Source organism: Cherax quadricarinatus, chromosome 35 (genome assembly GCF_038502225.1).
Source record: "Cherax quadricarinatus isolate ZL_2023a chromosome 35, ASM3850222v1, whole genome shotgun sequence".
In the NCBI taxonomy this organism is placed as follows: domain Eukaryota; kingdom Metazoa; phylum Arthropoda; class Malacostraca; order Decapoda; family Parastacidae; genus Cherax; species Cherax quadricarinatus.
Genome location: NC_091326.1, coordinates 20,993,041 through 21,007,759, shown reverse-complemented (window position 1 = coordinate 21,007,759; position 14,719 = coordinate 20,993,041). Strand labels below are relative to the sequence as shown.

Genomic DNA, 14,719 nt, shown 5'->3' with positions numbered 1-14,719 from the left:
TACTAGACTGATTGATTTCTTTCCAGGTTGATGACTTAGACCTTGAGGAGATAACCATTGCCAGTGATGCAGAGTCTGTAGTTCATGGTACATATTATCGGCACTGGAACAGTATCAAAGAACAAGGTCTTTGTCGTATGAACCGCACACACATACATTTTGCACCAGGTCTTCCTGGAGAAGCAGGGGTCATCAGTGGTATGCGTTCATCCTGTCAGATATTCATATATGTGGATCTTGCCAAAGCTTTAAGAGGTAGGTTTATTGCTCTGTCTTGACTTCTGCCTCATTCCTTTAAGAGTTTATCTTTGAGGATGGTAGCCTTGGGCAAAAATTTTCTGACATTAACTACCCTCCAGTATTAACCCTTTGACTGTTTACGTCGTAGTATATATACGTCTTATGCGCCACTGTTTCTGACATATTTATATGCGTAAATTCTAGAGGCTTCAAATCAAGCAGGAGAAAGCTGGTAGGCCCACATGTGAGAGAATGGGTCTGTGTGGTCAGTGTGCACCCCAAAAATAATCCTGCAGCATGCAGTGCATAATGAGAAGAAAAAAAAAAACTGAGTTTTTTTTTTTGGAGTAAAACGCCGACTTTGAGGTGTATTTACGTATAGTATTTATTGTTGTATTCTCGTTTTTATGGCCTCAGGTGACAAAATGGAAAACATATTACAGGAATAGAGATGATTTTCATTACTTTCATGATGAAAACGACCTCGAAATTGAGCTCAAAGTAGCGGAAATGTTCGATTTTTACCAATGTTCAGGAGTAAGCAAATTACACCACACATCCAGTACACGTCAACTGGGGAGTCTAATATTCTTTCACTAGTGCACTGATATTATTTATACCATTTTTACAATAATGCAGTAGTCTGCAAAACAGTAAATGTTGTATTTTTTTGTATGAATAAAAAATCAAAATAGAAAGCAATAGTAATATAAGAGGGGCCTAGAGACGTGACTAATGAACAGAGGATATGTTATTTTAGTGCCAAGAATGTCTACATTGTTTATTCTGGACCCTATTTTGAAATTGGCATCTTTTTTAATTTGCGTGAAATTGGCCAAATTGCTAATTTCTGACCACTTTATTGGGTAGTTCAAATTGGTAAATGGGCGGTTTCTTGTACTCAACTGATAGAAAAAATAGAGTTCTAAAGAAATAGCTATGAGTTTGGTCAACTGGAACAACGGAATTGGCCAAAAACAGGGCTCAAATTCAGTGAAATTGCCGATGCGTATATGTCGCTGAGACCGCTAACTTCGTGGGAGCGTAATTCCGTGAGTTTTCGACCAAATTTCGTACTTTTGGTGTCATTACCATCTGGAAAAGATTCTCTGTCATTTCATAAGAAAAATAATTTTTTTTTCCAAAACTTTTGTGACATAGAATGAGTTTCAGAAAGGGGCTTGCGAGAGTCAAAGGGTTAAGGTAATTTGCTGTGGTTGAGCTCCATGCACAAATACCATAGGTGAGGTGAGGGTAAATGAGAGAGTGGTACAAAGCTTGAAGAGTTGATTGGAGTACATAGTACCTTATCTTTGAAAGGATGCCTACTTTTTTGGAGACTTTCTTGGAAATTTACTGTATGTGTGTCTGAAATTTGAGACTGCAGTCAAGGTAGAGACCTAGAAATTTGCCCTCTGCCTGTCTCGAGATAGGTGAACCATTTATTAATATGTTTAGCTGTACATTTGAAGCTCTGTTTCCGAAAAGCATGAATAGCTTTTGTCTATATTGAGAGTAAGTTTGTTGGTAATCATCCAGTAGATATTTTTAGCAGCTCAGCAATTACTGTGTCTGTTAGTATGGTTGGGTTTGGGTGAGAAAAGACATAAATTGTGTCATCTGCAAATAAAATGGTTTAAGGAGATTAGATGCGTTTGGTAGGTCATTGATGTAAACGAGAAAGAGTAGTGGGCCAAGAATGCTTCCTTGTGGGACTCAACAAGACCAGGTTGTGTAGTGGAACTGGCTCTATTTGTGTATACATATTGGGTTCTATTGTTAAGATGAGATTTTAGGTAATTGAGAGTGTGTCCTCTGACCCCGTAATATTTGAGTTTTTGGTGCAAAAGGTCATGATCACCTGTATCAAAAGCTTTTCGTAAGTCTATGAACAGTTCCAGGGGAAATTAATTTTTCTTGAGTGCAAAGTATATTAGTTCAAGCATATATGTAATGGCATCATTAGTACTTTTTTTTTTTTTTGATCTGAACCTAAACTGACAAGGGTTGAGTATGTTGTAGGATACGAAGTAGGAGTAGACTTGTTTGTGTATTAATTTTTTGAAGATTTTTAGATAGTAGGGACAGGTTTGATATAGGCCTACAATTGTTCAGTTCAGTTGGCTCACTTCCTTTGAGGATTGGGGTGACTCTTTCTGTCTTGAGTATGGGTGGGAAGGTGGAAGATTCAATGGATTTGTTAAAAAGAGTTCCAATAATTGGTGACAACATATGAGAAGCTTTTTTTGTACATGAGTGGTGGCAAGTTATTTAGGTCCCCTGTCTGTTCTTTAGTGTTTTGATGATAAGCGAGATTTTAGTAGAGTAGTATTAGGGTAGTTGCCAGTGAGGTAATCTTTTGGTTGAATGTTTGAACTTCGGATTTTACTCGCTAGTTTTGTTCCTACGGTAGAGAAAAGGACTGTTTTGGTCGTATATAAAGGTCTTACGAGCCAATGTGTTTGACGTATATATACTCAAAAATTCTGGCGGCTTCAAATCAAGCAGGAGAAAGCTGGTAGGTCCACGTGTGAGAGAATGGGTCTGTGTGGTCAGTGTGCTCAGTACAAAAAAAAAAATCCTGCAGCACGGAGTGCATAATGAGAGAAAAAACTACGACCGTGTTTTTGGATTAAAACGCTGAATTTGAGGTGTATTTTCGTTTAGAATTTATGGTTGTAGTATTCTTGTTTTCTTGGTCTCAATTGATAGAATGGAAAACATATTATAGAAATAAAAGTGATTTTGATTGGTTTTACTATGAAAAGGATCTTGAATTGGAGCTCAAAGTGGCAGAAATGTTCAATTTTTGCCGATGTTCAAGAGTAAACAAATGTCCAATAAATGTCCAACTAGCCATTCAGATATGCAGTCACGAATGGGTTGACATTATTTATACAGTTATTACAATATTGCAGTAGTCTGCATAAAAGTAAATCTTCTATTTTTTTGTGTGAATAAAAATTCAAAATAGAGAGCAAGACTATTATAACAGGGGCCTGGAGACGTGGTTGATGAATAGAGAAAATGTTATTTTAGTGCTAGGAATGTCTGCATTGTTCATTCTGGACCGTATTTTGAAATTGACATATTTTTTAATTTGCATTGAATTGGCCAAATTGCCAATTTCTGACCAGTTTATTGGGTAGTTAAAGTCAGTAAATGGGCAGCTTCTTGTACTCAATTGATAGAACAAATGAAGTTCTAAAGAAATAGCTATGAGTTTGGTGGACCGGAACAATGGAATTGGCTGAAAATGGCTCACAGTGGGCGAAATCGCCTATGTGTAAATGTCGCCGAGGTTGCTAACTTTGTGAGAGCATAATTCCGTAAGTTTTCCATCAAATTTCGTACTTTTGGTGTCATTATCGTCGGGAAAAGATTCCCTATCATTTCATAAGAAAAAAGATTTTTTTTTTTTTTTTTTTTTTTTTAAAATATTTTGTGACACCAGGTGACACATCAGGATTTGGGGTTGCAACAGTCAAAGGGTTAAGTTTGTTGGCAGTATCGGTTGGATGTAGGAGAGGTTCGTCTGGTTTAATTAAGTTAATCATTCTGTTTTGTGACAGCTTTTTTGATCCTAGAATTTCAGATAAGGTTTTCCAGGTCTTTTTCATATCACCTTTTATGTCATGAAATCTGTTTTCATAATACAGTTTTTTGGACCTCCTTATTAGATTTGTTAGTATTGACGACTAACGTTTTGTGAGATCATTTGTTATTAAACCCATTCTGTACTGTTTTTCATATATGTAGATGTTTTTCATCCATAGATTTGAGGATGCTGTTTGTAAACCAGGGGCTGTTTAGTCTCTTTGCTGTAATCTGCTTAGTTTTTATTGGGCAATGCATGTTGTAGAGGTTTTGGGTTTTTTGTAAAAAAATATTAACACATTCATCAACATCAAAGTTGTCTGCTAGCTCATTTTGCCAGTCAGTGTCACTAAATACTGAAATAAAGTTATTAACAGATGACTCGTCATGTAGTCGGGATGTGATCTTAGTTGTGTCTTGGGGCACTTTACACAAGTTGGTTATGAGGAAGATGGGATAGTGGTCAGTGGTGTTATCTGTGATTATGCCTGCTTTTAACGGGGCTATAGTGTTTGTCCAGATATGGTCTAGTAATGAGGCATTTATGTCTGTTGGTAGAAGTAAGCAGCTGTTCATAGTGTTTGTGAACTCAGTCACTTGTGAGTTGTGGTCATGGATGAGATTTATGCTGAAGTTCCCTGTAAGTATTAGGTGGTGTTTGTTCATTTCAGTGCTAGTTATTATGTTTCTGAGTTGTTCACTAAAAGAGTAAATATTAAAGTGAGGAACTCTAGAAATTGCTCTGACTGTTAGAGGTTTTGTAAGGTCTTTGGATTTAAATTTAGCAAAGGTATATTCACCATGTTCATCCCTTGTGCAAGTAGAATTTATACACTCGAATTCATCAGAGTAATGTATATAGTTCCACCTCCTAATTGATCAGGCCTACAATTGTGTATGGCTGTGTAGCCAGGCATGGAATAGATGTTTGTAACATCATGTTTTAGCCATGTTTCAGTGAGAGTAATGATAGACAAACTGACATTTATAGAATTCAGTAGTGCTTGGAGGTCATCGTAGTGCTTGCTTAGTGATCTGATATTATAATTGAATACTGTTATGTTATTGTTGGCACTGAGTAGTGTCTTAGCCTGACTAGCAGTATAATAAAGGCAATTGTTGTTAGGATCGTGTGTGTCATTTAATAAAAGGTTAATGTCGGGATCAATGTTTGCAATCGTATGACTAACGCAAGTTTAACAATGTATAAATAGTATAAAGATAACTGTTAATATTGCACTGGAGGTGATACGAGAGCTTATACAAGCAGTACAAAGTGTAGGTTGCAGAAGAACTATTCTAAAGATTGCACGAATACTAAACAAGTAATAATAATAAAAAAATATGAAGTTAAAATATGGCAAAAAATGGTCTTAAATAAAATTTAAATAGTAAGATTTGACTTAAAGCACAAAATTTAGACAAGTAATTACACACATTGTATGATTAGTAATAAAAAATAATGAACTATTAAGACTAGGTATATCAGTAGTACCTAACAGTGTTTGCATTAATGCTAGACAGTAAACAAAAAAGGGGGGTTTTGTATTACACCAACTATTATAGATTGCACACTTTCTTTCTTTCAACATACCAGCCGTATCCCACTGAGGTGGGGTGGCCTAAAAGGAAAAATGAAAGTTTCTCCTTTTAAATTTAGTAATATATACAGGAGAAGGGGTTACTAGCCCCTTGCTCCCGGCATTTTAGTTGCCTCTTATGACACGCATGGCTTACGGAGGAAGAATTTTGTTCCACTTCCCCATGGAGAAGATTGCACACTAGAGTAAAAACAAAAACAAAAATATGTAGGTGTTAACTAATGGAGGATTGCTAAAGGTAGTTACAAATGTATAAAAAAAATAGAAATGTTTATCTTTTTAGACAGTAAACAGAAAGGGGGGTTTCAAAACAGTAGTACAATGGACCCCCACCTTACAGACGCATCGCGTTAATTAAATCTGCCATGCGAAGCATTTGAACACAAAAATTTTGCCTCGCCTCACGATAAAAACTCGCATTACGTGATTCGTCCGGGACGTGTCCCATGTGTGGCCTCAGCGCCAGTGTTTACAAGCCAGCCAGTGCGGTCGCATCTACACATACATTCGGTGCATTTCACATTATCCCAGTGTTTTTAGTGCTTGTAACTGCAAAATAAGTCACCATGGACCCCAAGAAAGCTTCTAGTGCCATCCCTGTGGTAAAATGGGCAAGTACAGTGGACCCCCGGTTAACGATATTTTTTCACTCCAGAAGTATGTTCAGGTGCCAGTACTGACCGAATTTGTTCCCATAAGGAATATTGTGAAGTAGATTAGTCCATTTCAGACTCCCAAACATACACGTACAAACGCACTTACATAAATACACTTCCGTAATTGGTCGCATTCGGAGGTGATCGTTATGCGGGGGTCCACTGTATTAGTATGGAATTGAAAAGAGAGATTAAGGAAATGTGTGCAAAGTGGGTTGAACTGCAGACCTTTACGGATGAAAATCACCCTGACACACCTACTGCAAGCTGTGTTGGCAACCTGTACATTGACAATGTTATGGCCCATTTTAGGAAAGTCTTAAAGGAACAGGAGGTACAGAGCTCTATGGACAGATTTGTTGTGCGACAGAGGTCCAGTGACTCAAGCTGGTCCTAGTGGCATTAAAAGAAGAAAGGAAGTAACCTCAGAAAAGGACTTGCTACCTAAAGTCCTAATGGAAAGGGATTCCCCTTCTAAACAATAACTTCCACACACTCCCCTCCTCCCATCCCATCAATCATCACTTGATCTTCAATAAAGGTAAGTGTCATGTATTCTATTCTTAGTAGAGTAGTAATTGTGCATGTCTTCTTCAGTTTGTGTGTATTAAAATTAATATTTCATGTGGTAAAATTTTTTTTTTTCATACTTTGGGGTGTCAGGAACGGATTGATTTGATTTCCATTATTTCTTATGGGGAAAATTAATTTGGCTAACGATAATTTCGGCTTACGATGAGCTCTCAGGAACTGATTAACCCTTTCAGGGTCCGTCCCGTAGATCTACGGCTTTACGTTCAGGGTCCAAACCGTAGATCTACGCCATGAGCTCAGCTCACTCTGATAAACTGTGAGTGGTACATTTGGGCCTAGATATGAGAGAATACATCTATGTGGTATGTGTGCACCACATAAAACAGATCCTGCAGCACACTGTGTATAATGAGAGAAAAAAAATGAAATCATGATTTTTCGATTAAAACAGCAACTTTGCAGTGTTTTTTCGTATGGTTTTTATAGTTGTATTTGCGATTTCTTGGTCTCATTTGATAGAATGGAAGACATATTACAGAAATAGAGATGATTTTGATTGGTTTTAGCATTGGAAATGGCTTGAAACTGAGCTCAAAGTAGCGGAAATGTTAAATTTTTGCCGATATTCAAGAGTAAACAAACGACCTCACACGTCTAATACACGCCAGCTGGTGGGTCTAATAGACATTCACAAATATGGTGATGATATTTATACAATTATTACAGTATTGCATAACAGTAAATCTTCTATTTTTTGGTGTGAATAAAAATTCATTATGTGAATAAAAAATCAAAATGGAATTTATTTGTAAAAGATTCTCTACGATTTCATAAGAAAAAATAACAAATTTTTTTTTTTTAAATTCTTGGACACTGGTGCGTGACTCCAGATTTGGGCCTTGGACCCTGAAAGGGTTAATATCGTAAGGTGGGGGTCCACTGTATTTAACTTTGGATTGTATTGTACTAATTGTCATAGACTGCACATACTAGAGAATAAAAAATAAAGTAGTTAACTAATGGAGGACTGCAAAAGATAGTTCTTTCTTTCTTTCAACGCACCAGCCATATCCCACTGAAGTAGGGTGGCTGAAAAGGAAAAACGGAAGTTTCTCTTTTTAAATTTAGAAATATATACAGGGGAAGGGGTTACTAGCCCCTTGCTCCTGGCATTTTAGTCGCCTCTTACAATGTGCATGGCTTACGGAGGAAGAATTCTGTTCCACTTCCCCATGGAGGTAAGAAGAAATAAACAAGAACAGGAACTAGTAAGAAAATAGAAGAAAACCCAGAGGGGTGTGTATATATATGCTTGTACATGTATGTGTAGTGTGATCTAAGTTTAAGTAGATAGTTCTTTCTTTCTTCTTTCAACACACCGGCCGTATCCCACCAAGGCGGGGTGGCCCAAAAGGAAAAACCAAAGTTTCTCCTTTCAAATTTAGTAATATATACAGGAGAAGGGGTTACTAGCCCCTTGCTCCCGGCATTTTAGTCGCCTCTTACAACGTGCATGGCTTACGGAGGAAGAATTCTGTTCCACTTCCCCATGGAGGTAAGAAGAAATAAACAAGAACAGGAACTAGTAAGAAAATAGAAGAAAACCCAGAGGGGTGTGTATATATATGCTTGTACATGTATGTGTAGTGTGATCTAAGTGTAAGTAGATAGTTACAAACATATAAAAAAAACAGAAATGTATATCTTTTTAGGCAAACAAGATGGTGATCTTGAGGTGTTTAACAAGAATATAAAATATGAGGTAGTGATTGGACAGCTTAGAATCACTGCTGTCAGATTGACAATATGGAAATGAGAATTAGGTTTTACAGAAAAAAATTGGATGAAAAATTTTTTTAATCTCATAACACTTGTGGAAGTGGGTACAAACTGTATTTTTATTCTGACTCGGTTAGGCCAGCTTCGCTTAGGAATTTTATTAGTTCATGTGTGGTAGAAATTAAGTATCTCTTTCCTGTTGATTCCTTCTTGACTGCAATTTTGCCATCCCTTGCAAAGCACTGGTAAATTTTGTTGTCATATCGTAGCTTTCGTAATCTGTAAAGGAGAGTTTGTCTTATTTTTGTCAGGCACTTGTTGACATAAATACTTGTTTTCATATTAATAGATGTTCTTAACAGTTCACTTCGTTGTGAGCTAGAGTTGAACTTTAGTACCACTGATTCTTCCCAGTTTGATGACCTATCACTTTACATTCCTTAATATCATCACTAGGTATTCTGAGTTGAAGATGGTCTTAGGTAAGTTGTAAGGTGGTTTGTTTGCATGTTTCTTGGGTTACATTTGTAGGTAGAAGGTTGCTATTTACTACAGCTGAGTCACATAGTTGTTGTTGTTCAAAGTGGTCTTGGAAATTGTTCATAACGTCAGTAAGTTGAAGGTCTACTCTTTCTCTCTCTGTCTTGATGTTGGTATTTAGTTGGGCTACCTGATCTTTTAGACTGTTGATGGTATCCAGACTGGGTATGGGTGCTGCTTAGATGTTCCAGTGTGCTTAGTTTATGTTCTAGAGTTGTGATCTTGCCAAGGTACTGTGTGTTAGAGGTTTGTAATTCTTTAACTTCTTGGGTTAATGTGTCATTGGAGGTTTTAAGTTCCTGCATTTCCTGGGTTAGCTTGATGATTGTTTGGTTCTGGATCCTAAGAAGTTTTGCTATTACTGGGTCCGTAATGTTCGTATCATCAAATCCAAGGAAGGAGTTATCTCAGGCGTTCATGGAGGCGGCCGTGTTTGTTGTTGTCTGGTGAGTGTCGTGGTGGTGCCGGTGAGTGTTGAGGATTGTGTCTTGGCTGGCAGTAGGAGAAGGTTTCCTTACAGTAATGCTTCTCCCACCTGTGGTGTTAGGAATTACTGGGTCTTCGTTTGTTGCCCTGACCCTTGACCATTGACAGCATTTCAGATGAATTGTAGATAATGAGTGAATATTGTGGATTTTCCCTTCGTCTGGCAGTGGGGCAGGTGGTGGAAACACAAGTCTTCTTTGTTGGTAATTTTGCGTATTTTTGGGTGATTTCTACAGTTGGTCTATATCATTCTGGGTCTCCACGTATGTCATTGTTATGTGGGTCTTTACTAGACCATCTCAGGGTTGTTGGGAACCTCAGGTGGAACTAAAATAGATGAGCAAGGTTCTTGCTGCTGTCGCTGCCTCGTATGGGACACAACTGGAAGTTGTAAACTCAGATGAGTCATAGGGATGTTAGGAAATATTTTTTCAGTCATTGAGTTGTCAGGAAGTGGAAGTTTGGAGAGATGTAGGAGGAGATGGAGGCAGGATTCATATGTAGCTTTAAGAAAAGATCGGATAAAACTCATTGAGTAGGGAGAGTGGACCTAGTAGTGACCTAATAGCGACCAGGAGCTGTGAATCGACCCTTGCAGCCACAAATAGGCGAGTACAAATAGGTAGGTAACCCCTCCCCCACACTATTACTACCACCACTATTCACACATACAGTGGAACCTCGGTTGTCGAACGGTCTAGTTGTCAAACAAATCAGTTCGAAAACCAATTTGCTTGATTCGGTTTTCGCACATGGTCTTGGTTGTCGACCGACACTGTTTGAATCACGTGATCACTAGACAGAGTACACAGCATGGGTCTGTCAGTATAGAGACTAACGTGCATGCTGTAAATATCTCTTGAGCTTTTGCTGTGCATCTTGTGAAGGTAATGAAACCAAAAGTTTGAAATTTGATGGAAAACTTAAGGAATTACACTATCACGAAGTTAGCGATCTTGGTGATATTTACACATCAGTGATTTTTTCCAATTTGAGCCCTACTTTGAGTGAATTCCATTGTTCCAGTCGACCAAACTCATTGCTATTTCACTAGAATTCCTTTTATTCTATCGATTGAGGACAAGAAACTGCCATTAACCTATTTCAACTACCCAATAAAGTGATCTGTAATTACTAATTTGGTCAATTTCACACAAAATTCAAGAAAGGCCAATTTCTGTAATTACTAATTTGGTCAGTTTCACACAAAATTCAAGAAAGGCCAATTTCAACATAGGGTCCAGCATAAATAGTGCAGACATTCCTGGCACTAAAATAACATTTTGTGTGTTCATTAGTCACCCCTCCAGGCCCCTCTTATATTACACTTGCTCTTCATTTTGAATTTTATTCACACCAAAAATAGAAGATTTGCTGTTATTCAGATTACTGCATAATTGTAATAATTGTATAAATAATATAAGCGAATCTGTGAATGCATATTAAACCCACCAGTTGATATGTATTGAATGTGTGATGTGATTTGTTTACTCTTGAACATCAGAGCTACTTTGAGCACAATTTCAAGCTACTTTTAGTCTTTAAAACATTGCAAATCATTTCTATTTCTATAATATATCTTCCATTCTATCAAATGAGACCAAAGAAACAAGGATACAGCCATAAATACCATGTGAAAATGCACCGCAAAGTCGCTGCTTTAAGCCAAAAACATGGTCGCATTTTTTTACTCGTCATGCACTGCATGTGCTGCAGGATTTTTTTTTTTATACTGTACACACTGACCATGCAGACCCATTCTCTCACAAGTAGGCCTACCAGCTTTCTCTTGCAAGATTTGAAGCCACTAGACTTTTGCCAATAGCTCTCCTCTGACAGGTAAGAGACAGTTAAATTTTTATTTACTGTACAGGATTTCATTTAGTATTCATTTTTACAGTTTCCATGTGCTGCATAATTTTATACATTGTTTTATGTAGTAATTAGTACATTATTATTAATAAATTATTATATTGTCATTTTTGGTCTGGAGCAGATTAATTCTGTTTACATTATTCTTTATGGGAAAAATTGATTTGGTTGTCAAACCGACATCTGGAATGAATTAAGTTCAACAACCAAGGTGCCACTGTATACACATTGTGTATAAGATATTTAAAGATGAAAACTGTTTTGCCATTGCCCATCAAAGGTCATGATTTAAAAGTGGATTACTCTTGCAGATAGGGCATAGAATATATTGAAAAATTCTTTTATGATGCTTGAGTTTCATTTTTAATATTAGTTTTTGGTTTTCAGATGGCTTCAAGTTCTTCAAATCGGCTAACAATGTGATAATGTGCTCAGGAAATGAAGCTGGATATCTTCCCCCAGAATATTTTCTTAAGGTCGTTGACAAAAGGACTAGTGAGTATTTTTGTGTGGTATTTTATGATCAGTGTAGCTATGATAGCTAGCTGTTGACTAATATTGTGCAATGATTAAAAAAAAAAATTAGCTTCCAGTGACTATCCTGATATTTAAATTTTTTTGTAGTATTTGATTCATATAAACAAATGTAATAGGATTGTTTCATTGCAGTGTTGTGTAATAAAATATATTTTACCTTTTCAGACAAGGAGTTGGTGTAGATGATGGACGGCCCTACAATTAACTTGTTTCTGAAAGTATTTTAATATTTGTATCCATATTGCAAGCTATGGATGATTATTGTTATTATTGGCTTGAACAATAATATTAAGCATTTTATTAAGTGAGAGTTTTCAGATTGTGTTGTATTTTTTAAAAAAATATGTTTTGTGCAATAATTAATCAATTTTTTATTTGACATATTGCATCTCGTATTGCTGACTATACCTACCATCGTGTAAGTTTTTATTTCATTAAGAACAGTTTCGATTGTAGTACATGGGATTGATAAAAACTTATACTGTTCAGTAAATACTGCAGTATGTATGTAACATCACTTCAGTTAGAGAACTAATAATAGTGTTCAGATTTGTAAGTTATTTACAAAGAATGAAAACTCCAAAGTGCATAGAACCTGTATACAAAATTGTATATTAGAGATGCAGTAAGTGCCTTTTTATGAAGTACTGTTAAGTATCCACAATGTCGACGAACCCGATTACGTGTAACTCACTCATTCAGAGGACGTACAAATGCACCCCGTGCAAAACCCAACCCTTGGACAAATTTGCATACATCACACACATTTTAGGAAAACGACATCAAAAGAACCTAAAAAGCAGTGATCATCCACAACCAAATGATGAAGACAACCGTACGATTCATGTCACAGGTAAGAACTGTTGTTCTCACTCATCACATAAGTAGTGTATTTTGCCTTTTGGCCTTTGTACTCTAGTCAGTTGCTGTAATCCTTTCCTAATATAATTGTTCTCTAACAAGTTCAAAGCTAAGTGGAAATTTATTGCTCTGCTTCCTTTTCTTGATGTTCACAATGTTGCTTTGTGACCGGATGTTATTTCTCTCTTACTACAAGCCTGTGCAGAGTTTTATATGCATACTATACATTTACAACATTATTTTTGAAGTATAATCTTATAACCCTTTCAGGGTCGGCAGGTTCTCTCCTAAACTTGTTCTCAGGGTCGGAAATTTTTCGAAAAAAAAAAGAAGCTATTTTTTCTTATGAAATGATAGAGAATCTTTTCGCAATCATAATGACACCAAAAGTATGAAATTTGATGAAAAACTTACGGAATTATGCTCTCTCAAAGTTAGCGGTCTTGACGATGTTTACACATTGGCAATTTCGCCCCACTTTGAGCCCTATTTTCGGCCATATCCAATGTACCAGTTGACAAAAATCATAACTGTTTTGCTAAAACTCTATCTTTTCTATTGAATGAGTACAAGAAACCACCCATTTACCGATTTCAACTATCCAATAAAGTGGTCAGAAATTGGCAATTTTGCCAATTTCACACAAATTTCAAAAGATGCCAGTTTCCAAATAGGGTCCAGAATAAACAAGACAGACATTCCTGGCACTAAAATAACATTTTTTCTGTTCATTAGTCACGTCCCTAGGCCTCTCTTACATTTCTTTTGCCTTCCACTTTGAATTTTTATTCTCACAAAAAAATAAAAGGTTTACTGTTATGCAGACTACTGCATTAGTCTAGAAATAGTATAAATAATATCAGCGCACTTGTGAAAGAATATTAGACTCACCAGATGACGTGTATTGGACGTGTGGCATGATATGTTTACTTTTGAACTTTGGCAAAAATCTAACATTTCTGCTACTTTGAGCTCAATTTCATGGTACATTTCATTGTGAAACCAATCAGAATCATCTCAATTTCTGCAATATGTCTTCCATTCTGTAAAATGAGACCAGGACAACTAGAATGCAACCATAAATAACATACGAAAATACACTGCAAATTCGCTGTTTTAAACCAAAAATATGGAGTTTTTTTTTTTCTCATTATGCACTGTGTGCTGCAGGATTTTTTTTATACTGTGCACACTGACCACATACAGTGGAACCTCAAAAATCGAACTTAATCCGTTGCAGGAGCTAGTTCTAAATTCGAAAAGTCTGAAATTCGAAGCAATATTTCCCATAAGAAATAATGGAAATACAATTAATCCGTTCCAGAAACCCAAAAGTATTCACACAAAAAATACATTTTATAGAGATTAATTACAGTTTTACATACAACAAATACTATAGTTTTTAATTATGTATAGTAATCTTTCTTTCTTTCAACACACCGGCCGTATCCCACCAAGGCGGGGTGGCTCTTTCTTTATGTATGGTAATACATATAAAATAAAATTTTTACTTGCCTTTATTGAAGATTGGTGATGGCATCTGGAAGATAGGGAGGAGGAGAGAGGGAGGGAGTTGGGGTTAATGTTTGGAAGGAGAATCCCCCTCCATGAGGACTTTAGGTAAAGCCCTCTCTGGAGTTACTTCCCTTCTGTCTTTTAATGCCACTAGGACCAGCTTGAGAGTCACTGGACCCCTGTCTCACAGAATAACTGTCCACAGTCCTCTGTTTCTGGTGCCTCTTTAACATTTCCCTAAAATGGGACATGGTTCTGTCACTGAACTTGTTGCAAAGATGGCTTGTTTCTGCTTGCTCAGGGTGGTACTTCTGCACAAACATTTGAACATCATTCCACTTGGCACAAATCTCCTTAATCTTTGAAGAAGGCACCTCATCCACTCCCTATATTAACATTTTCGCAGCATCAGCTTCCTTGATTTGTTCTTTCTTTGGATGTAGCACTTACTCCTTGCTGCATGCTGGAGTGCTGCCAGTGTCTAAGACAGGATAGAACCGA

At 36.8% G+C, this 14,719-nt stretch overlaps 2 protein-coding genes across 4 annotated transcripts in view; both read left to right on the top strand.

The window, feature by feature from the left end:
- Tpt (tRNA 2'-phosphotransferase) overlaps positions 1-12,148 on the top strand; it is a 48,344-nt gene extending 36,196 nt beyond the window's left edge. For all 3 annotated transcript variants that reach the window (XM_053785501.1, XM_053785499.2, XM_053785500.1), the window contains 3 exons: positions 27-255; positions 11,693-11,800; positions 12,008-12,148. In XM_053785501.1, coding sequence (XP_053641476.1) covers positions 27-255; positions 11,693-11,800; positions 12,008-12,024 — 354 coding nt within the window. In that variant the 3' untranslated portion in view covers positions 12,025-12,148. The remainder of the gene's footprint in view (positions 1-26; positions 256-11,692; positions 11,801-12,007) is intronic.
- Positions 12,149-12,505: 357 nt separating this feature from the next.
- The window catches only part of LOC128695095 (speckle targeted PIP5K1A-regulated poly(A) polymerase-like), a 121,488-nt gene continuing 119,274 nt past the window's right edge, over positions 12,506-14,719 (top strand). The window contains exon 1 of the mRNA XM_070091432.1: positions 12,506-12,695. Coding sequence (XP_069947533.1) covers positions 12,506-12,695 — 190 coding nt within the window. The remainder of the gene's footprint in view (positions 12,696-14,719) is intronic.